At 40.6% G+C, this 25,255-nt stretch overlaps 1 protein-coding gene and 2 pseudogenes across 2 annotated transcripts; all 3 read left to right on the top strand.

Annotated features, from left to right (window-relative positions):
• The first annotated feature begins 1,879 nt into the window (after positions 1-1,879).
• Positions 1,880-4,472, top strand: LOC103722486 (putative UDP-rhamnose:rhamnosyltransferase 1 pseudogene; annotated as a pseudogene).
• Positions 4,473-7,643: 3,171 nt separating this feature from the next.
• LOC103722479 (putative mediator of RNA polymerase II transcription subunit 26c) lies at positions 7,644-8,706 on the top strand. The gene is made up of 4 exons (XM_089928213.1): positions 7,644-8,057; positions 8,160-8,228; positions 8,325-8,397; positions 8,501-8,706. The coding sequence occupies exons 1-4, from the start codon at positions 7,644-7,646 to the stop codon at positions 8,704-8,706; spliced, it is 762 nt and encodes a 253-aa protein (XP_089784339.1).
• Positions 8,415-24,507, top strand: LOC149768328 (cellulose synthase-like protein E6; annotated as a pseudogene). Its single transcript, XR_016398899.1, has 12 exons — positions 8,415-9,573; positions 12,148-12,469; positions 12,581-12,721; positions 12,919-13,050; positions 13,551-13,763; positions 14,047-14,265; positions 14,384-14,731; positions 14,805-15,374; positions 19,857-20,066; positions 23,349-23,535; positions 23,614-23,721; positions 24,163-24,507. The product of XR_016398899.1 is annotated as a cellulose synthase-like protein E6 (transcript).
• The last annotated feature ends 748 nt before the right edge of the window (positions 24,508-25,255 follow it).

Raw genomic sequence — 25,255 nt, forward strand, 5'->3', positions numbered from 1 at the left:
ACGATTAAGTTAGAGTGGGTAAATTTGGTCCAGCCAAAAAGTCCCTTAGAAATTACCTGACTGAGCTATTTATAGTCTCGGTTGAGTAGCCCAGGTGATGGAGGTACTGTCAGTCCCCATCATAACGGGGCATGGCTCTGAGCCGGATGGCGTGCAGCTCAGGTAGGCCGGTGACGTGCAGTACATCCCATTCTTAAGAACGGTAGGGCATTGACAGTCACAGCAGGATATGGCCGGAGTAGTCAAGGTGTCGTCTGACTGCTGTTGGCTGGTTATGGAGACATAACACGGCAGTGTAGTGGAGCACGGCCACGTAGGTGGGCCTAGACCCGTACATGGATGTGGTCGTTGACGAGGCCGAGCTCGTTAAGTAGCCACGTTATGCATTTGACGAGGTCGGCTTGGCGGAGACTGGGAGTAGCTCGGTTTTTCGGATTTCGAGGTGTATTCGAGGGAGCGCCCCAAGCTCGAGGGTTGGAGCGTATGCAGTGTATCACTGGGGTTGGTGCCCCGAACTTAGCCGGGGCAGATTATCGATTGTCTGGAGTTGGTGGGACTTTCGGCGGAGTTCTAAAGACGAACTGGCCTCTTGGCCAAGGTGAAGATTCATCTGATCGTCGTTAATGTTTACTGGGCTAAAACTGGACGGCTTTTTAGTTGTGGACTGGACGGTCCATTTTTCCCCCTATCAGATGTCAAAATGCTTTGAACTTACATAAATTAGATAACTAATCCAGCAATTCATGTCAATAATGTAAATTTACTCTATCACATTTGGAAGATTACATTTGCTCGTCTCTTTTGAGACAACCTATATGTATAGAGAGTTGAATAGTGTGAGGAAAATGTCATTGGTATTTCCACTGAGCTACGAGATATTTTTATTTTCTAATTTTAATAGATATGTTGATATTAGAGTTGTTAATATATATATATATATATATATATATGATTCACAAAAAAAAATAGAGGGCAAAAACCTGCAAGAAATTAAAATAGTAGGGTCATGGCTCTAGATCTATGTGGGATTTCCATTCCTTTTCATTTAAAAAAAATTAAAATTTTATTTATCTTCTTCCAATTTAATTATTTGATATTATTTTTGCCGATCTTAAAATTTTGCTAATTGCATTCAATTGAAATTAGGCGGTCAAATTTTTTTTTATAGGCTAGGTGGAAGAGAAAGGACTACTACATTTCACTCAGCGAGAGAACTTCATTCATCAGCGTCTTGTTGGCTAACATCCAATATGTATAACCATAATGTTTTTTGGATTATGTGGTTCTATATGATCAAAACACTTAACCACCCATTTTAATATTTAGCTTTCATTAGTGCTATAGGCACGTGGAATTATTGTCTAATTAGAGAAGAAATGGCAGGAAAAATTGACAAATTCGCCTGCATTTTCTAAGTGGCTCAAAAAATCAGCTTCTTTTTTTTGTCTTATATGCAGAAATATTAGACAATCATGCAAGATAAATCAAAAGCCAAACTCGAGAAACCAGCACTGTTGAAAATTCTCAAAATATGCCAAAAAAAAAAATCTCAGAGTAATAACAGTCGGAAGAGGTGGCCCATAGACTGTCCCATGAGTCATGATGTCATCATAACCAAGATATTTTAGTGTTACATATGATTTTATTATGGGAGTGACAACCGTAATAAGCTTTTAATTTCATTCCTTATGATCTCCAAGATATCAAATAAATTCATCTACATATAGACTGCAAATTATAGACTGAATAGTGTTGTATAGATGGATTTCTACACCTACCTATGATATTACTTGGAAAAAAAGTAGTAGAAGAAGAAAAAACTCTTTTCATTTTAATATTAAAGAGTTTTTCATAAATAACGCTTCAGGGTGCTCATTGTAGTCAGAAAATCCACCAGACCCACAATGACTAACTTGAGAACTCTACAATTAACTGTCTTCAAAGCTTTCAAACTTTCAAGAGATAATGGAAGCCAAAGCAACGAACAGTAGAAGTTTCCGTTTTGCACTCTCTTTTCCGTCCTTCATAGATCCAATTCTCTTAGACTGACCCATAAGAATCAACCGCTCTAATGCTCTATATATATCCTCCCCTCCCACACGGCCTACTCTGCATCCTTGAACCCAACAGCATCATTTCCATTGTCTCTCTATTCTTCCTTGGAGCTCAGGCATCCCATGGGTGAAGGCCCTCTCCACATTGTTCTCTTCCCATGGTTGGCCTTTGGCCACTTGATACCATTCCTCGAGCTCTCCAAGTCCCTGGCAAAAAGAGGTCACCACATCTTCTTCATTTCCACCCCAAGAAACATCCATAGGCTCCCAAACATCCCTCTCCCTCTACTCCCTCTCATAGATTTCATCTCCATCCCCTTGCCGCCATCCGATGACCTACCTGATCATGATGCTGAGGCCACCGCCGATCTCCCCCCGCATAAAGTTCCACACCTGAAGAAGGCATTCGATAAGCTCGACCAACCAGTTGCCGAGTTTCTCGAGCAAGCATCTCCAAAACCCGACTGGATCATCTGCGACTTTGCTCCGTACTGGCTGCCGCCGATCGCCTCGAAGCTGAACACCCCATGCGCCTACTTCAACACGTTCCCATCTTTCTCCAGTGCCTTTTCCGCCGCATGGCAGAGGTCGCCAGAGCAACTCACCGCGACACCCGAATGGATCCCCTTCCCGACGAAGGTGGCCTATCGTCTCCACGAGGCCCGCTCCTTCGCTAAGTTGGTGCACGACAACGCCTCAGGGGTGTCGGATGAGTATCGCTTCAACTCGGTCGTCAGATGTTGCGACCTGATGGCCGTGCGAGGTTGCATGGAGTTTGATGGTGAATGGCTGAACGTCCTTCCGGAGCTTTACGAGAAACCGATCGTTCCGCTCGGCCTCCTTCCTCCGTCGGCTGATGACAGACCTGATGGCGAAAACACAAACGGAATGGCAAACACCGGCCATGGGAACGTCGTTAAGTGGCTGAACAAGCAGACTCCCGAGTCCGTCGTGTACGTTTCCTTAGGGAGTGAGGCGACGCTAAGCAACGAGCTCGTGCACGAGCTGGCCTTTGGGCTGGAACTCTCCGGCCTGCCCTTCCTCTGGGCTCTCAGGAGGAAGCGAGAAGAGGTAGAGTTGCTGCCGAAGGGATTCGAGGACCGGATCGCAGGCCGCGGGGTCATTGCCATGGGTTGGATGCCTCAGCTGGAGATCCTGGCATGTTCGTCGGTCGGGGGTTTCTTCACACACTGCGGCTGGAGCTCCGTCGTCGAAGGCCTTGCGTTCGGGCATCCACTCATCCTCCTGCCCATTTTCGGCGATCAGGGGATCAACGCTCGGGTGATGGTGGAGAAGAAGCTTGGGTTGGAGGTGGAGAGGGATGAGGAAACTGGTTCCTTTACGAGGGAAGCAGTGGCTAACGTGGTGAGGTCAGTGATGGTGGAAGACGAGGGAAAGAAGCTCAGAGAAACAGCTAAACGAATGAGGGAGGTCTTCAGCAACAATGACATCCATGGCCGGTACGTGGATGCTTTTGTTCATTACCTGAGAGATCATGTGCGATGCAGATCATTGACAGTGTAATCAATGGGTCCATCCTTCGCCATAGCCGTCTAAGGATGTCCAGGCCTTTCCTCCGAGTTTCTGTGTAAGACTAGTAGTACTGGATGCATGTAATAAATAAAGGTTTCATCAAAAGTTCCAGGTTATTATTATGTTGGTCACTAGAAAAAGTATTCTTGGTACTCCTATTAGTGCAATTTACTCAGAAACTTCATGTTCCTATGCAGATATTCATTTCTCTAGTTTTACTATTCTACAAAGTCGAGCTATATGTGATAAAACAAAGAGAATGAACATCAAGTGCCTCTTAAATTAGATCCCACATCATAGCCTGAATATTAAGTGATACATGATAGTGTTTGCTGCCTGAAGGCAGGTTTAACATACAAAAACAGGATTACCCTTTCTTTTATATATAAACAAAACATTACATGGAATGAATAAATAATATATATGTGTTTCCCTCAAAAAAAAAAAAAAAAAGAGTACCCAGAATTGGCACAAGTTGGGTTCCTCGATGAATTATCATAGCATTTTGGCCTCGAAAACACGCCAACCAACCCTTCACAAATCGTGCTAGAGAAATCCGTTCTGTAGGTGCGTTATGGATAGGGAGAGAGCAGTGTTCTTATCCCATTTTCGAGGGCGGTGTTTATTTTGTCCAGATCCTGAACGGGCAGAGGATCCGTGCTCTTCCTTCAAATCCCAAAGAAGTAGTCCATTCGTGCGGCTTCGTCCTTGTTTTATATGTTTGTCTTGATCTTAGTCCCTTCAAACTTCAGCTACGTCTCCCTTCGTCCTTTTCTGACGGAGATGGCGATTCAACTTCCCACCGAAAAAAAAAACAGAAGCTTTGAACTGACGGATTGGGTGGCGACCCAATATATCCCCTGGCTATATCCCAACGAACAAAAAACGTATTGGGGCGGGCACCATGATAGATTATATAGGGCGGGATTTTTTTTTTGCCATATTTTTTTTATCATATTTTTTTATGCCCATCTTTTAAGCAGAAATTTAAGAGTCAGATAAAAATAAAATTTACACGCCGCACCCTCTTTCTTCCTCGTCAAGTGATATGCTTTCTGATACATATTGTAAACCTTTCTAATACACATCCAGCAACAACCTAATACATATTTTCAGATAAATCTATACATAGTTTCCATATTACAGGACTCATCAGTACAATAGTATATGGCTAGTTGATGCACACCTAGTAATATAGTCATCTAACATCCCAATTAAAGCTGATCATGGGCCGGGCTTGGACATAGGAATTGTCAAATTTTACATAGACCCAGCTCGAAGCCTGACTAAAAATAAACAGTGTTTAGGCCCGAGGCCCAGCCCATGATCAACTCTAATTCTAATACGCAACTCTAGATAATCGATATACAGTTTTTATAATACACACTCATCTTCTTTCTATTATATATTGTAAGTTTTTCTAATGCACACCAGCAACAACCTAACACATACCTTTAGGTAAATTCATATATAGTTTTCAGAACATGGTATTCACTAGTACACACTGCACAGTCAAATTATATATACCTAGTAAAATAGTTATCCAACATTCCAATACATGCATTTATATAAATCGATACATAGTTTCCAAAAGGATGAGAGAAAGGGACTCAGAAGGAGAAAGAAAACCTCAACGGTTGGAGACACAATTTGAAGAGGAAGAGGATTGAAGGAGAGGCTTGACGAGGAAGAAAGAGGATACAGATGGTCTTTTTTCGTGGATAGTCTCTCTTAGCACATGCATTTTTTTTTTCTTTTTCTGTAAGTTACAGGACTTATGGACTCCATTAGTAGAAATTCTCTTATTCCTATTTAACTTCTGGGTTTTTCTTTAAGATAGGTGAAAAAGATACTTTTTTGTTTCAGACCTCAAAATGATGGAATTTGGGCTCAATTGCTAGAGAGCTATCCCCTAAAGAGTGTGGTATCACGTCGTAAATCTTGAAAGACTATCTGATTTAAAAAATATATATATCTCAATTGGATGTTGTATGACCAAGTTATGACATCCAAAAATTTGGCCTATAATTTGGCTTTCCGATGTGAAGGATTTTGCTTCTAAACTCTATCCAGTTCTACTCGTAGTGGCTAAAGTAGTTCGCATTCATTTGGAGATCCTTCTAGATCATTGTTGGGCCATTTTTCAATTTGTGCATGTCATCCTTAAGAACGCCATGCTTGTCTTCTTTGTGTCGTTCCACTTTTCTCGGGTGGCTGATGTTCTTGATAATAACACTGCTGTTCATGTTGATAATAACATCGTTGCTAATGTTCTTTTAAGTTCTAGTTCTTTCCCAACTGTTTCTGAAGTCGCATCATCCGTGACTGGGTTTTGGATTCTTCTGTCAAACAAAATTATAAGTGTTTGACTCCCCAGGTTCTTTAATGATATATTATATTATCTAAGGCTAGCTAGTTCGTCCAGAGGTCCTTGTCTCCTCTCCCCCCCAGCACCGACTGGTTCCCACTTTGTCTCAAGACTTCTCAAAAAAGAGGAAGACAGCACCCGGTTGTATACAAAATGATGGAAGAATACGTATAGGAGATGGTAAGCACTGAGTGTTATTATACCCCTTCCTTTTTCTATCTATGTTAATGTATGACAGGATAAAGAATAATTTTCAGTTTCTCCAAGTTTTTTTAGCAGTGAAGTTTCTGTTTAAGTATGCTATCTTTTTGGTCGTGGCTAGATAAAAACCCAGTTGAATAATCTTCCAAATCACAGTGATTTAATGGCTTAGTTTAATTCTATAAACATTTCCTCCAAGTTAATATCAGCTTTTTAAGTAATAATCATTGTCCATATAATGGCTTTATCTCACTCACAATGTATTATATTGGATATTCTTATTATAACACTAATTATTTGTTATGGGGCAAACTTATTTTATCATACATACAACATAGTTGTGATTAATAAATAATAGGTAATGGTGCTATATTGCTGTCGACATGGTCTAAAATTGCTGTTATAACATATGAATATCATCATGAATTAGTGATTTGAAAACTTATGGCTTCTTGGTTATGACCCTATTATAATAGGGTTAAGTACCGCTCTTGGACCCAACCTCTAATTAATTACACATCAAAGAAGGTTTTGACCCTCTCTAATTAATGACACATCAAGGAAGGTTTTGACCCTGTTTTGGTTAGACAGGGTCACAATTCTTGTTTGATGTGTAATTAGCAGTAGGGTCCAAGAGTGGTACTTAACCAATGCAATATTGATGGTCCAGCCAACTTCATCGATGTAGAATTAAAATAAAGAAAGTAAACGTGTGTTGCCTTCGCTGTAACAACCTACGGGTCCTCGCATATTCTTTCTGTTCAAGACCTAACATCCTAATCAAGCTAAGGGTTAAAATTTAATTACAAGCACCATGATAAGCCTATAGTTAGCCTCTATTAACCAGTGTTGCAGTGTCTCCTAATCCACATAGGTAATAGATCGAGTTCACTCTGATATCATTTGTCATAACATAGAATCTCACCCAAAATGACTAGCTGAAAGGTATTTTTTGGGTTCTTTAGTCCTGTATAAGTACCCAAAATCTCTTCGGCGAATAATTAATGTGGGACTAAACACACCCCGTATAGATCCTCACTTACGCTTTCACCCACCCGTCCCCACCACCGGTGCCTACCGATCCACCACCAGATGGTAGCACTCCACCATCGAGATAGAGCACCACCAATCCAGAACAGAAAATTGCAAAATATTACTTTTTTTAAAAAAAAATAAAAAATAATGAGGCTGGTAATATGTGGGTAACGGTGCTGGCAGGGCCGGCCCAACGGCCGCCTAGGCCCGGCCCGAAGACGAGGAATAGCTGGGTGCTTTTGTCGCCGGAGCATCTGCAGGAGGAATGTCAGTTTTTGTTCGATTTTGCGTGAAAGATCTGGTTTTTGTTCCTTTTCGGTCGAGTCCAGATCGAATGGGACGATGATGCCCAGTCGATGGATTTTGTGGTTTTGAATGATAGATAGGATGGGAGTAATGAAAGCGTGTTAGGGATTTCAGGTCCGGCGAGGAAGGGAGGAGGGGCGAGGGCGATGGATGCGGGAGATTTGAGAAGAGTGATGAGGAGCATGGGCGTAGATCTGTGGACGCTGATCGAGACCGCGCTCGACGTCGCCGCCGCGGACTATGGCAAGGAGCTCCGGGCGCGGCGAGACGGGATCGTGGAGCGGCTCTACGCGGCGGGGCCAGGGGCGGCGGATGGGTGCCGGAACTGCGCTCCCGGCGCCGCGGCGGAGCGGGCGGCGGCCGTCGGCCTGTCGACAGGGGGAATGGAGGGGAAGGGGAGTAGTAGCCCCGCGGCCGGGAAGGGGGCGGCGACGGCGTCGCCTCTGTCGATGAACGGAGATGAGAAAGGAGAAGAGCGAGAAGAAGAAGACGATGACCATCCGATCGACGACAAGACCAAAATCTTGGCCATTAAAGAGTTCCTGGAAGACCCCGATCAGGTCCATTGCCTTCCTTTCTTCTCTGCATTTTTTTTCTTTTTATTTCCTTTAATAATAAAAAAGGTTATTTTTTGGAATGAATTTTTGTGTTGGTTCGCACAGAAGGAGGATTCTTTGGTAAGCCTGCTGCAAAATCTTGCAGACATGGAGATTACATTCAAGAATCTCAAGGTAAAGTCAATTCTAATTTTTCTTTTTAAAAATTCTTGTTTTATGTCTTATACTTTTATTAAAATTTAGTTTTTATTTCTTCTTCTCTGGATTCAGGAAACAAATATAGGAAGGCATGTGAACGGCTTTCGCAAGCATCCGTCGCCAGAAGTACGGCAATTGGTTTCAGGTTTGAAGTCGATTCTGTCATTCTCTCCCAAGAAGTCCAAATTCTCATACATCTTTTCGAAGTTTAGAATGGTTGTCATCTGAGAGTATCTGTAACATCTCAGAAGAAATAATTGACCAATGCCCTCACCTTCCTATCGAGTTGAAGGCCACCCAGCTGGCTAAACCTTTTCTGCATCATGATGACTTCAAGTCTCTCCACTATGAAGTCTATCATCAGGTGGACAAAGGAGTCATAGTTGCTGGATGTAGCCACACCATATTGGGCGCTTCCAAGTTCCAAGAAGCAATCTTTGCCTGCAATTTTTGAGTTTCTTCAGAGGTTGGACTTTTTTTAATCAAAGATTTAGGTTTTTGGGTTTTGTTGCACTTATTAAATTTTTTTTATCATTTAAAAAAAAAAAATTTAGCGAGTCCGCCTTGGCCCCAAATGCATTGGCCGCCTCTGCGTGCTGGCGGCTTGTTAACAACAAAATACTCCGAATACAGCTCAGATATCTTCTAATTTTGTATAAAGATAATATAGAGGAGTCCAAGACCAATCTTATTTTATTAGATCAGAGATTGTGATTGTATCTTTCGTGCAACGGAAGGATTCACCTTTCCTCCTGCGAATCCACCATTGGATCACCCACTGGTCACTTTGAGATCTGTGCCGGTAGTGAGTGATGGAGCCCGGAGCGCTTTGATGTCCGTGCGGTGGGTGATCCAACGGTTGATTCGTTCGAAAGACACAACCCGGATCCACGTCGGCCGTTTGCCGCTATTTTTTTTGGCCCAACATTAGGATAACAAGAAACAACGACGACCGAGAGAGAGAGAGAGCGAAAGCGCCGTGAACCACATTATAAACACACGTATGCCCAGAGAGGGGGGGCGCGCGCGAGGGAGGGAGAGAGAGAGAGATGGGAGGAGAAGATGAGAGTCCTCTGTTTGAGACGAAGGGAGAAAAGGGAAGGATTTGGTATAAACTTTATGCTTTCTCTGTGTTCGTTGGGTTGTGTTTAATCTGGGTGTACAGAGCTAGCCACATCCCAAAGCTTGGAGAAGAAGGGAGGTGGATTTGGTTGGGGCTCTTTGGAGCTGAGCTCTGGTTCGGTTTCTACTGGGTTCTCAACCAATCCGTGCGCTGGAATCCAGTATATCGTCGCACCTTCAAAGAAAGGCTCTCCAAGAGGTAAGAGAAACGCTCTCTCTCTCTCTCTCTCTCTCTCTCTCTCTCTCGCTCTCGCTCTTACACACACAGACAAAGCTAGTAGAGACAACTGCACACGATTAGGTTCGAGCACATGGGTGGACGGTGGTGAAGGTTGGAAGATAAAAATATTGGCATGAAAACAACTTCACCGATTTCCACGCCTCGTTTTGTCTTTTTGTCAAAGGGTGCAGTAAACTATGACCGCCGTTTCCAACCTCCGCAAAGAGAAAAATGAGAGAGAGAGAGAGAGAGATTGATTCAAAGTAAAAACGACAAGAATTAAAAATAAACATTCAGCAAAGAAAAGATCGATGAAGCAGGCCCACCAGTCCAGCAAACTTCAATCATTGTATTTGAGAGTCAACTCTCAAACAGTCATTAACATTGAACCTGATATTTTCAAAGGTATCAGAATGGCCATTCTAACCTTATAAAATCCGTTTTTGCTTTTATCTGAAATTATTTTTCTGTATATATATATTTTTAAGAATAATGGTGGTTTTTTTAGCCAGACACCTCCTATTTAGCCGTGGACAACAAAGATTTAGGGTTGTTTACTATTTTTTTTGATTTTTGATTTTTTTTATTTATCTCTATATCACTGAAATAATATATGAAGATTGATATTGAAGATAACATTTGCATAAAACTTTTGCTATCTTTTTTTTTTTAAATCAATTGATTTATACTGCCAAAACTTTAAAAGTTGTGCAAAAAATTGTAAAAAATAAACGGGGTTTTACGGTACATATTGTTCACTCTAGTTCATTTTTTTTCTTGGATTTTGAAAACAAAAATAGAAGACGGAAGTAATACCAAAAGGGACCCTAGAGAATTAGTGATTTTAAAAACATGACCTATATATGTTCTCTTCTTTTAGATTACGGAAAACACAATTCTCAGGAGCTGGCAAATATCTTTTTCTTAAATTCACTATTGTAAGGATTCTTTGTTGGTCCAATACAATACTAGGTAAAAGATTTTGATTTTTTCTGGTGTTGGAGTTTTCCGAAGATTACCTACTAATCAAGATTTGATTCCACTAAAGTTAGAATCTTATAAGTGTTAGTCGCTGTAAAGATTCCACCTGATTTTATTTTGAGGGATTTTTTTTTTTAGGAGGGGGATTCCATCTAATTTTCAGCACCTAGAAACACCATATAGAGAAGAATTAGATGACTGAACCTCTTCAAGATGTTGCATAACCTATCTATTTCCTCCCTTTAGATGAATTTGGAACTGTTTGAAATCCTAAATTGGTAACTGTGCGCAAGGGACTAGTTCAGACATAAAAGCTTCTTTCTTAACTGCCATCCCAAATGGTACTGGAATTTCTTAATACACTAGCAGTTTTGAAAATTGGAAGTTGTTCCAATTAAGGTCCGCCGTACCGGTACCGGTTGGCGTACCGGTGGTGGCCCGGACCGGTACGAAACCGGTCCCGTATCGGTCCGAACTGGTGGCGTACCGGTCCCAACCGGTTCCGTACCGGTTCTTCAACAATAAACTACCGTCTTGTATGGTGCATCCCAACTTTTTGGACTTAAAGTTATAATATTAAGTCTCTCTCTCTCAAAAATCCTTGTAGCAGTTTCTAGCTACCAAAAATCTTCAAGTCTTCGGGTGGTGCATCTTCAAGATCCACAAAATTCTAGTGCAAGTGGATCGCTCTATGGAGCACAAAGCTCAAAGTCTGCTGCTATTAATATATGTGATTTTAGTTTAGCATGTCTACACATGTCTATGAAAAATTAAAAGAAACCATCTAGCTTTTGGCACCCTAAATTTCAAGAGACATGCATCTTTCTTAATTTGCACCCGAGCCTGCCATTCTCTCTTGACAGTCTTTCACCATCAACATTTCTTGCCCACAATATATCAAAGGTCCAAAGTCCCGTGCTCCGTAGGTTAATTGTAGATATGGGAGGCAGTCGGGTCGGGTTGGACAAGATATGGGTCAAATTGGATGCATAATTTTTGTCAATTCGAATCATTAAATAGGTCAAAAATTCAGATCCAAAACTCGGCCATTTATTAAACAGATAATTTAACCCGATCTATAACAAGTTGAAATAAATTAAACGGATTAACCAGTTAACTATTCCCACACTTGTTCATACACCAAATTCTCCGGCCCATGACCTGTCACCTTTTTTGCAACCCTGCAGTAACCCAACAAGCTCATCTCCGGTCATTTATCTTGCGATTACGGCGGGCATCGAAGTAATAAGGGTTCTTGCTTCCAAGTTCTCATCATCCATATATAGTTTGAGTTATATGGCTCTCCCACATGTAGTGATTTGTTCATTCTTAGATGCAAATTAATCGAGCCCATTTTGTGAGCTTCCAATCTGCACCTGTAACTCTAGATGATTGAATTCCCATCTAAACTGCAAACTCCACTCAGATACGAGGAGCTAGGCCTTTATTCCAAACATTCGTTTTGTTCTTAAAAGGGCCAAAATGAACATCCTTAATGAGTTCATGCAAACATATTTAACAGTACGTATATTGTTTGATCGAAAAAAGACAATGTGAACTTTCATGGAATAGATACCAAGCCAAGTTGCCCAATGTCGATGTTTTCGTGTGCACGGCAGACCCAATGATAGAACCACCAGCTATGGTGATCAGCACTGTTCTTTCAGTCATGGCATACGAGTACCCGCCGGAGAAGCTTAGTGTCTACCTCTCTGATGATGCTGGGTCTGAGCTCACATTCTATGCTCTCCTAGAGGCGTCTCGCTTTGCAAAGTCTTGGATACCCTTTTGCAAGAAGTTCAAGGTGGAGCCTAGATCTCCAGATGCTTATTTTAAAGGAGAATGTATGTGCCCAAAAGATGGCCTACAAGCTGTTGAATGGGGAAAAATAAAGGTAACATGTCATACTAGAGTCATGTTTCAATTATTTGACTGCATATTATTAAGACTGCTTGATATGTATATCCAGTAATTTCTGTCCACTTGAACTCCTATGTTGTCATAGAGCCTGTACACAGAGATGGAGAACCGAATCAATGATGCCGTAAAATTTGGGAAGGTTTCAGAAAATATTCGCAAACAGCATAGAGGATTTCTTGAGTGGAACAGGGCTACAACTTCTTGAGATCACCAAGCTATTCTCCATGTAAGTTGGTTTGCTTGTGCTTATTGGTGGAGGATATGACCATAATTCACCCATAAATGTAGAGCTTATGTCTTATATATAATGTAGAAAAGCCATCTTGTGCTAAGGTTTTTGAGTGAGCCAACTTGTACTAAGTTAAAATGTATACCTACATTCTTCAATGAATGCATTGTGATTTCTGATCTATATTTGTTTAGATTTTAATTGATGGGAGAGATACGAATGCTATTGATGATGAAGGCTTTACACTGCCCACATTGGTTTACATGGCTCGTGAGAAGAGACCCTATCGCCACCATAATTTCAAAGCTGGAGCTATGAATTCTCTGGTAAAAACTCCATTTGGATGCATACCTATATTTATTTTAATGCTCCTATAAAATCTATACTATATTATCAAATGAGAGAGAAATATATCATTTTGGATTCAGTCTATCAAATTTGTTCTCTTTTCACAAATGTCTATAAACAATACAAATATGATGTAAGATATGTAATGCATGCATACTAATATTTATTTTTTTAGTCTCTATTTCTCATCTATAAATTTTTTCCTAAATATTTCAAATCAATTGGACTTGCTCTAGTATTTAATAGTCATAATAATAATAATAATAAACTATCTATCTCTTATGCATATCCCCAGCGAATTGGATTCTTTTCAAAATTTAAAAACAAACAAAAGTATTGATATTCATATCTAACCAACATGTTTTTTCTCTCTATTATTCCTCCATTTTTATTTTCTTTTAATGTTCATTGCATTTGTTCATTTGCTAGTAAATACTCAAATCACCCTCCATTCTCACCAATTTTTTGCATTCTTCAGGTAAGGGTTTCATCAGAGATTAGTAGTGGAGCAGTCATGCTCAATGTTGACTGCGATATGTATTCGAGCAATTCAGAAACTGTAAAAGATGCATTATGTTTCCTTATGGATGAAGAGAAGGGCCATGAGATCGCATATGTGCAACTTCCACAGCTCTTCAATAACATAACCAAGAATGACATTTATGGCAGTTCACCAATGTGGGCTTGGAAGGTGGGTGGCATCAACAATATAAGCTCCACGCCAAAATCTTATAAAATTTCATCTACAAATTATCAGTAAATTTAGCAACACAAATCTCTGACAAGCAACATTACTGACTTCAACTATATATATGGTGTAAAATCGGTCCACCGCTCGCGCGCGCGAGAGAGAGAGGAGGCATGATAGTTGTGATGCTGTAATTTGGCATTCTTGATACAAGATTGTTTAAATTTCTAAATCATAATAGAGATTTCAAACTCTTACCTCACACTTTTTTCGGTATATGAAGCAGGACTTTCATGGTTTGGATGGATATGGCGGGCCTCTGTACGTGGGATCTGGTTGTTTCCACAGAAGAGAGAGTCTCTGTGGGAAACACTTCAATGAAACTTGCAAAGCAGCACTTCGAGCGAATGAGAGGAACATGGAAGCTAGTGCATCCACTTTGGAGGAGAGAGCAAAAAGTCTTATTACCTGCACCTATGAGGATAACACTGAATGGGGAAAAGAGGTCTCTCTGCCATTCCATCTTAGATTAATATATGTCGACATGTCTATTAGAACTTATTTCTTTCTTTATGCATATCCATCTCTCATTTCTTACGACCTCAGTGAACTTGGATTTGTAGATGGGTTTGAAGTATGGATGCCCGGTGGAGGATGTGATCACTGGCTTGGCAATCAAATGCAGGGGATGGAAATCCATCTACTTCAATCCTTCGAGAGCGGGTTTCTTAGGTGTTGCCCCTGTGACATTGGCGCAGACGCTAGTGCAGCACAAGAGATGGTCTGAGGGGGATTTCCAGATATTCTTATCCAAGTATTGCCCCTTCCTCTATGGGAAGGGGAAACTAAAGCTGGGCCTTCAAATGGGATACAGTATATATTGCCTATGGGCTCCTTGCTCCTTTCCAACACTGTACTACGTTATCATCCCCCCCTTCACCCTTCTGCATGGCATTTCCTTGTTTCCAAAAGTAAGAATCGTCTTCCTCTCTATCTCTATCTCCCTCTCTCTCATGCAGATTGTGTTACATTTCTAATGAACAGGCATCTGGCATATGGTTCGTGCCATTCTCATATGTGATCGCTGCTACAACTATGTTTAGTTTATGGGAGGCATTTTTGTTTGGATGTACCATGAAAAGGTGGTGGAACGAGCAGCGGATGTATTTGTTCAAGAGATTGGCTTCTTACCCCTTCGCGTTCGTTGACACAATTTTTCGGCATCTGGGTCTTAACAAGTCTACATTCATCATCACTGCGAAGGTGGCTGACGAAGAGGTCTCAAAGAGATACAAGCAAGAGATGATGGAGTTCGGCTCGCCTTCTCCCATGTTCACAATCCTAGCGACGCTTGCGATGCTCAACCTCGTCTGCCTCATCGGTGGAGCCAAGAGGTTGGTGTTGGGTGAAGGAATTGGTCTACTTGGCTCCATGCTGCTGCAGTTTGTTCTCTGTGCGTCCGTCGTTCTCATCAACATGCCCGTCTACCAAGCAATGTTCTTCCGTAATGATGGGGGACGCATGCCAACCTCCGTCACATTGACTTCGGTTGCTCTGGCCATGTTATTAGCTTACATGGTTCCTGAGCAGTATTTCAGGCTTCCAAGAGTTTATGAATGAGAGAAAAGAAAGGAACAGGAGGTTCTTTTTGATTCAAGAAGTCATGGCGCATAAGATGGAAATCGGCTGCAGCAGAGGCAAGTTATTGTATTATGAGATCTCCATGCTCTTCTAGCTAGCCTAAATATTGAAGCATCATCATCAAGGGCTTAACATGTTGAATTGCTTCATGCAAAGGCAACTTAATAGTTGAAAACATCTCTTTGTTATATCAAACTAATGATATGTGATTCATCATCTACCTATATAATTACTGATTCTCATCAAAGCATGCATTCCATCTCATCAATGGAGGAAGTCATCATGTGGTGAGCAAGCTACTTATATGCGCTTTGTCGAACTTTCATGCTCTGCATCGGTTTCGCACGAACAAGTTTATATTAGAAAGAAATAAAATTGCACCATGGATAGCTTAGGAGGCACATTATACTGAGTTCGACATTTACATAGTAAAATTCCTGCACTATCTCCAGCGCCACCTTCAACACATTACCTGAATGCCAAGCATATATTATGCAGTGAATAATAGATCCGTCAATAGAGAATCAGAAATGCAAATATCATTTATAAAAACTGAAATTTTATAGAAAACTTAGGAAACATAAAAATGAAAGATCCCGGATCAAGTTGCCTTTGGCGCAGAGAGGTAAAGAAATTTTCACGTACAGGCTACTGGAGAAAACAAACTTAAGCTATGAGGCAGTGAGGATGCAGTCTACATGATTTTTAAAAACCTATTCCCACATTCATAAATCTTAAAGCTCATCATTAAGTAATCAATTTTTCCAAGCACTTAAACCGGCAGAAAAAGGGTCGGAAAACTTGTGATCTGATAGTAAATTAGCTAACTAATTTATCTCTAAAGCTTAGACTGATATGGAATAGATCGGTAACACTTACACAAGTCAATTGTATTAGCAGGTGAATTAATTGAAACGAATGTAAGACCAAATTGTTGCCCAATTGCATGGGGTTCAGCATGAAATGAACCGATCTGCAACATTGCTAAAATCAACAATTCCACAGGTTGCTTAGCCCATTACATTACCTTACCTTCTTTCTCCCCTACATCTTCTCACTAGTTTTATTTGTTGCATCTTGTTACATGTGAACCGTGCTGCCAGAAGACGTACTGGACTTGAACTCATTAAAAAAAAAAAAAAAAAACTTTACATGAATACTCTTTTTTTTTTTTTTTTTTTTGGTAAAAATGGCAGTTCATATTACTCTAACTTGAGTACATCCAGCCATATCAAAAGAAAGTAAAGATAACAACGGAGTGGGACTATCAGCTGCTGAAGTCCAAAGAAACTCTCCGGAATGCCTAGCTACGTAAGATGCGACCCAGTCAGCAGCTCTGTTCGCCTCCCGATACACATGTGTAACATGAAAATCACCCATCTCCTGAGCCAACCTCCTAGTCTCACGAATGAGTGGATGACCATCACCGAACCTATCCACACCCTGGATCCAATCGATCACCACCGAAGAATCACCCTCTAGATGCACCCGGGCGGCGCCGAGGATCCTCCTCGCATAAGATAAGCCCTCCCAAGCAGCTCTCAGCTCTGCTCCAACAATAGTAAGCCCTGGGATGCGACGACCACCGGCGGCTATCAGTCTGCCCCTCTTGTCTCTGATCACAAAACCCACACCTCCAGAGACACCATCCACCGAGCAACTACCATCAAAATTCACCTTGAAATGACCAAGGGGTGGGGGTACCCAAGAAACAAGAGCGAACCTGGGCGCTGTAGCAGCGGGAAGGATACCCCAGATGTCCCTAGCCATTCCAGAAGTGAACCACGCAGTAGTCGCAACCATCTCCCCTGCATGTAGCATAGCTCGATCCACCACCATCCTCGCAGACCACCTCCTGCCCTCAAATAGACCAGCGTTCCTATCCAACCATATATGATAAGTCAAGTGTGCCATCATAATACCCGCCTCAACAGAACAAGGCCTCCGCATAGAGGCTCTCAACACATGCATCAGGTCCTGGGCCGACTCCACTGAAAGGGGTAACATAACAGGAGACCTACTCCATATCTCTCTAGCCCTGGGGCACTGCAGCAAAACATGGTCAATGGTCTCCTCGATACCTGAACACCGCTCACAGCACTGAGAAATCTGCATGCCCCGTCCGGCTAGCATACCCCTGGTCGGTAAGCATCCCCATGCCACCTTCCAGAAGAAGAGCGCTACCTGCGGGTGACATCCTAGCCGCCATATCCATCTGCCCTCAATCTGCCTGTCTGACACCCTGCTCATCAAAGTGTGGAGATCCCTGGCTCGCACCTGCGCTCGACCCGTCGGCCACCAGACTAATCTATCTGGCATCTCCTGCAAAGGAATCGGAAGGTCCATGATCGTCACTGCCAACTCCTCCCCAAACACCTCCCGAATCAATCCCTCCCTCCAGCAGCCCCCCTCTCGGTAAATCAAATCACTAACCCTAAATCCAGCGATCCTCGCCGAATCCACCAAGGTCGGAATACGGCTGATCGGCTGCTCAGTCACCCACCTGTCCTCCAAAACATCTATAGACCGCCCATCACCAATGGCCCATCTCATCTCCGGAAGCACCAGCGCGGCCCTAGCACACATCTCCCTCCACACCGGCGAATGTAATCGGCCTCCGCGCACTCCAGGTATCAGAGCTCCATATTTGGCCCTCATCAACGAGGACCACATGCTATCAGGCTCTAGCACAAACCTCGCTGCATGTCGAGCCGCTAAAGCCTCTCTCCTATCCATCAAAGACAACACCCCCAACCCACCGAACCTGAATACTCTTTCAAAAATTCAAATTTACATAGATACCTTCTTAATATTTATATTTACTTCTGTACCTCATAAAACACTGTTTTTGCACGGATGCCTCTAACATAACGGTTCTTCGAACACCGTAAATAAAAACCATAATTATTTTAATTAAAAATCAAATAAAATTTTAAAATTATTTTTTTTTGTTTGTCATCGTGACTGTCTCATAAATGTTTCTTTGTATATATCTACGTATTAAGGATATTTTAGTTATTTTAATTTAAAACCGTTAATTTTTTAACGGTGTTAGATGGTGTGGGTATGCAAAAATAAAAATTAAAAAAAAATAGAATAGCAAAATAAGTATTTTATGAGGGTGTACATGTAAATATTAATTTTATAAGAATATTTATGTAAAATTGAATATTCAGAGGCAAAAATTTTATTAAAAAGAATATTCTTTAATCATCCATTTAATACCCCCTTTTAATTAATTAGTCAACCGGATCACCGAACTTAAACGGTACCTGACGGCGGGCCCCGCGTGTCGGCGAACTCTTTCGGAATTGGGGTGGAAGGATGTATCCACTAATTTAATAAAAGCTTTTGATCCATTAAACTAGATTTTTTTTATTGAAAACTTAAAAGCGAATTTAATATTTATTTCTTTAATTATTATGTCCCCAAAGCTTCTCCCCTTCTCCCCACCCTTGCTTTGAAAAATAAAAGGAGTGGAAAAAGAAAAGAAAAGAGCCGTTTGGGGAAGAAATAACTCGGCTTTTCCTCCCTCCCATTTAGAAGAGCAGATCGAAAGGTATTCACCATTTTCTTTCGAGCATTCTTTGCGCTTGTTTCTGATTTATTTTTTTCTTTATATCAGAAGAATGGACCCTAATTTTCGCTAATGCTGGATCTAGGAGTCGGGTTTTTTCTTTTTTTATCTGGTGGGGATCAAGAATTGGTATTTTGTTTTATGTGTTCCGGTTGTTGGTCGTGGATCGGGAAATTTTAGAGCGTGTAGATCCGATGGATTTATAATTAATGAATTCTTTTAGCTGTTCTAGGATTCTTTTAGGGTTTATGAGAAATGAAAGCGCTCTGATGGCGTACAGAAGAGGTAACTATGGCTCCGTTCGATGGAAGTTCTTGATTTAGTAAATTCGTATTTTTGGATTTTTTTAAGCTTAGATTTTCTTCTTTTTTTTTTGAAAAAAATCTGCTGAATCTTGAAATTTGGTATGACGTGGTACAGAAAAATGAGTTCCGTAGACCTATGATCATTACAATTCCAGGATTGAAAATGGTTTTTTTCTGGAATGAGATTAACTCAAGCAAGTTTCTTGTTTGTTCAAGTCCTTATTGCCGAGATCTTTAGTATCAAATTTCTATTTCCCCCCCCCATTTTTTTTTGTTTCTTGCTGGTGCAGTCTTTTCTTGATTTGTCGGAACTTCTAAAAAATCTTCTTTTTTGACAAAATGAGTTAGACATTGAATTAATAAATGCAAAGCGTTGATTTTAAGTTTATATTGATTTGAACAATTTTTTTGCTAAACAACAGCTTGCAAGCAGGTCCCCGGCACCGATTTCTAGCTTGTCTTTCTTTTTTGTGATGTATTTCATGGGGGCTTCACTTGATAACTGCTGCTATATCTTTGGCTCCAGCAAAATGTGTTTGTTGTCTCTTCTGATTTGAATGCGGTCATGTGCAGATGGAAACATGCTCTTTCAGCTCTCTACTTTTTGTATTCTTGAGCCTTCTGTTGAGTGTGTGGTCAGCTGCTGGAATTAGGTTTGTGATAGACAGGGAAGAATGTTTCTCTCATTCAGTTCCCTACGAAGGAGATACAGTTCTTGTGTCGTTCGTTGTGATCAAAGCTGAAAGGTCGTGGCATTATGGTGATGAGGGTGTTGATTTTGTGGTATGTCTTTGGCATTCCTGGAGAATTGGAATTGATACTCTAATTGATTTTAAATTTTAAGTCTATCGAACATTCTTCCTTGTCAACATCATTTGGGCATTATATTTGACTGACTCAAAAAAAGTCCAATCTAACATAAGATTCATGATCAATCTGGCTTTTTCTTTGATAAATACCCACTCGATTTGTGTGGAGCATCACCCAGTTGTTTAATGGTCTTTTTTTTTGAAAAAATTTCTGAAAAAAAATACATGACTTGTTTTATGTATCTATGCTTTTAAGAATGACTTTTCCAGCTAATAGATTATTCTTCAGGCTTCCTCTCTCAAATGAAAACTGAGAATCATTTAAATGTTCTTTGTTGAATTTTGGGGGAAATTATATTGTTAGCAGGATCCCTAACGAGAGTAGCGTTGCTTCTCCTTTTTTTTTTTTTGCTAAAGCAAAAAGGGGTAGGGGGAGGAAGGGACAAGCCCACCCCCGCGTAGCAGCCCCACTGGGCCCCCGCCCCGCCAGGAGAATGTTCGATGCGGGCAGAAATGGCCGTGTGTTGGGCACCCCGACCGGTTTTACTCATACCCTCCCCACCCGTAGGCCCGGCTCAGCTACTCCTCTGAGCTCTGGCTCGAGTCCCACGTGTAAGTACGTCACACCCGGCACCACCCCGGCTACTAGCGGTTCAAGAGCGGTCCTACACCACAAGTCCAAGCAGTGGCCAAAGTAGTGAGCTCCGGTCCACAATTTAATCGTCGCCGCAGCGATTCGAACTTGGGACCTTGTGGTTAGAATTGCTGCCCAGTACCACTAGGCTACCACCTTGGTGGCGTTGCTTCTCCTTTCTGGCGAGGCCTGTTAGAGTTACAATATGTGTTTTCTGACCGCATAGGGTTATTGGCAAAAATGAATCAACAATTTTTGGCTGGATTTGGGCAAACAAGCTTTGAGCATCCAGTTTCTGAAGCTCTTCGGGTTAGCAGATATTGAGAACAGTTTGGTGACTGATGAGGAGTTTCTACAGATGGTTTTAAGTATAGAACAAGATTCAGATATATAATTGCTGAGGAGGAAGAGTAAGAGATGGAATCTTCAGAGGAGCTTCTGCATTTTTGCCTGTCAGAGGAGGAAGATAAAATTTTGTGGAAGTGGGGAAGAAATGGAGAGTTCTTGTTAAGCTATTTGTCTAATTTTTTTGCACAAAGGAGATAGTCTAGTACTCTATGCTTCTGCTTTGTGGAAATGCAAAGTACTGGAGAAGCTCAAGGTTTCCACTTGGCTGGTTTTAAACAATTGTCTTTATGGTAGGCAATCAGAAAATAGAACATTGGTCGACTCTACAAGGATGTTCACTGTGCGGCAGGCACGATGAGACGGTGAACCACCTGTTCCTGAAGTGTGGTTATGTTCAAGCTATTTGGAACCTTTTGGACAAGTTTGCTTAAGGAAATTCCCTCAAAACCAACAGGTCACCATGGGTTGCACATATTGATAAAACTCAACTATAGGCCCATAGGATAGTGTTGACTGTGGGGTTGACCAAGAGCTATGGTTTGAGTGATGAGGAAGGGTGCATAGTTAACATTAAGGAGAAGAAGAAAACATACTGAAAATAAAAGTGTAGCAAACAGCATGTTCACGAGTGATCATGTTTTTTCTCATTTTTCTTTTCTCTCACGCTTTTGGCACCCACTTTAGATCTCATTTTTTTGGCTTTATTTTGTGTTCATTTCTTAAGATATATAACAGATAAGTGAAGCTTGGTCCATCTAAAATAAATAATGTAGATATACCTTCATATTACCTAACCACCAAAGCAAAGAGCATTCATCTTCATATCTGTGCCCCACAAGCAGTTGTCAAGGAGGTTTTTGATATCCCACTTCACCATAAGTTTACTCTGGCCATTTTCAAAGAAGAGTAACATCACATACACATTCTTGCAACTCCAACAATGGACCCATCAAATCAAATATGGAAGATATGGTTGGTATAAATCTATCCACTTGATCTTTTTTTTTTTCTTTTTTCATAAAACTAAATGATGGATGGACCTAATATAGTCTAGAGTGTTAAGTGATCATTTCAGATATATCCTGTCCATGCAGTGATACTCCCCACCTATCTCCATCTTGTCTGGCCTCTGGCCTTACCCAACCTTCTCAATCAGTTTCGTCATAGAACATAGCATGGGTTGATGAACTGTTTTTTCTGCAACTTATGTCATTTAGAAGGAGCAAAGATAAATAAAAGGGAATATGATCAATATGTCTACTACATAGTTTTATAGCCTAGAACTCTGGGAAATGCATTCATTGAAGATTTACGGGGAAGCATCTAGGTGAATATCTACATCTATGCTTTGACCAGGTCAAAATTTTTTCTTGTAATGACACATTGCGGTTCCACTCCTAATGCTTCAGTAGTCAATGGGGAATGTAGTTTTATCATTAATACTAATTTATGACAATTGAAAAGAGAATATCTGGAGAACTTCTAGGCTGAAAGGATTTTCCTACAATTTTGACTTGTCGGATTTTAGTAAAATCCACTCACTTTATGAAGGTAATTTATATTTGAGAGCTAGTTTTAGTGTCAGTCTATTACCTATTCTTGGGTTTGTTTGGGGCTTGGTGTATTTAATCAATTGCGCAAGACCAAACATTTTCCAATCAAGATGATGCTTTTAAATTTTAATTCTTAACTTAACGAACTCAGCTAACCTTATTGAATGCCTATTCCTTGTGTGATTTTTTTTTGTGGGAGCCATGAACCAGAATACACTAAAGTCATTGAATTCTTTTGGAATTGCATGGCAATGTTGTTTGTTTGCATGATTTAACACACTCTACTCATTGATTAGTACACTTTCATTTATATCCGTCTTCTGTTAATCATTGACACTATCCAAAAAGAAAGGGGCCCACATAATTATTTGATTATGTACTGCTTTTAGTAAGTCCTTAAATGAAAACATATGGCAACCGAATTCTTTTGGAATTGCATGGCAATGTTGTTTGTTTGCATGATTTAGTGCACTCCCCTCATTGATTAGTGCACTTTCCTTTATATCTGTCTTCTGTTAATCATTGACATCATCTGAAAGCAACGGGCGCATGTAATTATCTGATTATCTACTGCTTTCAGTAAGTCCTTAAATAAAAACATATGACAACCTGCAGTTCTAGCTTGCAAATAGTTGGAGAATGGCTTATTTTTTATAGTTGTGGTCCACTGTCCATTTTCTTATATTATCACTGACCTCACGAGTATCTGATGTTTTATCAGGTGAAGGGCCCTCATGGTGATCAAATCCACGATGCTCGTGACAAGACAAGTGAAAAGTTTGAATTCATAGTCCAGCAAAAAGGTCTTCACCGTTTCTGTTTCACCAACAGGTCCCCTTACCATGAAACCATTGACTTTGATATACATGTGGGCCATTTCACACATTTTGATCAGCATGCAAAAGATGGTAAGCCTGCTTATTCTCACTTTCAATGTTTATCAGTCAAAGCATATCTTTTTGTTAACATCTTCGGATTATTTGCAGAGCATTTTGCCCCTTTGTTGGAACAAATTTCTAAGTTAGAAGAAGCTCTTTACAATATACAGTTTGAGCAACACTGGCTGGAGGCACAGACTGACCGCCAAGCACTTGGTATACTCCTCCATCCTTTTTAATATTCGCATAATTTAATTTGCTGCTGACATAAACTTGTGAGGAGACAGCCTAGTCATTTTTCTCTGCCTGAGTTATTTATCGAGTACTTTGTTCCTCCATCCTTCCTTTGCTGGCTTGTTATGATATTGTTAATAATAATCCAAAGAAATTGTATTTTTTGACACATTTCTAAATTCTCCAACAACTGCATGGCTATATGGAAGTTCTTACTTTGGCATGCTCATCTAGAAGAGTGGTCCCAATTTAATTTTAAAAAGTATTTATCTAGATGATTTCCGTGGCTGACAGTATATTTTTGCGACAAATCTAGCTCAAATCCTTTTAACTATAATCAAGTCTTTATCTTTTCTACGGCGTTAGCACAGAAGTGTAGCTATAAATAAATATGAGACTAACCTAGTTGTAATGCAATTGCAGTGAACGAAGGGATGAGCAGGAGGGCAATGCACAAGGCACTTCTTGAATCAGCAGCACTCATTGGAGTTAGTATGCTCCAAATTTTCCTCCTCCGTCGCCTTTTTGAGCGGAAGCTTGGCATGTCAAGGGTTTAGGCCTCTCATCACTGCAGAGTATTGCTAACCTCTCAAAGAACAGATACTTGAACTTTTGAGGACCTTCACCATATTTGTACTTCCATTCTTTAAATTTTGTATTGTGTTTTTTAAAGTTGCGATGAAAACCTTTCTTGATGGAAAATTTTTAAACTATTATGGCTTTTTGTGTATTAAGTAGTTTATATATAGCAGATCACATCCAAAACCAATATGGGATCCCCAATGTTTAATTTAGATCTAATTGAATTTGAGCGAAGATGTATTCTAATGTACCCAAGTTAATCTCTAAATATGAGTATGCTAGTATCCAATTGGTATTCTAATTTACTGTCGGTGAGAAAAAGTTACACCATGCTTTTAATCTAGACCAGCCTCCCATCCCTCTGGCAGTCATATTGGAAAGCCCCCAAGGATATTGCCTTCTCCAGCTAACTCTAAAAAATCCATCTCTCCAGACAGCCACCACAACCCTGTCGCTTCTATGCTATTCCTCCCCACCTTCTCTCCCATTTGTCACCAGTCCTAACATTCTTCCCCACTCTCTCCCATTTGTCACCAAACCTAACATTCTTTGGCATACCATTACCCCTAAACTAGCGAAAATCAAAAATAATTCAAGCAATTTGATAGCAATTTTGGTTTCGCACACGAGCACGAATCTAGCATTAGAATAAAATACTAAAATCTAGTAAGAAATTCAAGTTCACAAAAATGTCTTCGCTCTAAATTAGCATAGAATATATTAGACACTTTGAGCTTAGACTCTGCATTGAAGGATGTAATATTTCTTCAACAAAAAAAAGGATATAAAATTTGTCTGCACGAGTAATCAACCATGGGTGAGGCAAACATAGAAACAATAGAAGGCATCATCGGTCATTAGCATTTTTAAAATAGTTCAACGGCACTTGTTTATAAAATATTACATTGTTACAGCTTGCTTTCCTGACATACCA

This window comes from Phoenix dactylifera, chromosome 2, assembly GCF_051530095.1.
Source record: "Phoenix dactylifera cultivar Ajwa chromosome 2, Ajwa_hap1_PhDact_Kaust_v1.1, whole genome shotgun sequence".
Lineage (NCBI taxonomy): Eukaryota > Viridiplantae > Streptophyta > Magnoliopsida > Arecales > Arecaceae > Phoenix > Phoenix dactylifera.

Coding starts and splice junctions, on each gene's coding strand:
- LOC103722479 (XM_089928213.1), top strand. CDS start 7,644: ATGGATGCGGGAGATTTGAGAAGAGTGATGAGGAGCATGGGCGTAGAT. Junction 8,058..8,159: donor TCCTGGAAGACCCCGATCAG/GTCCATTGCCTT, acceptor TGGTTCGCACAG/AAGGAGGATTCTTTGGTAAG. Junction 8,398..8,500: donor AGTACGGCAATTGGTTTCAG/GTTTGAAGTCGA, acceptor GTAACATCTCAG/AAGAAATAATTGACCAATGC.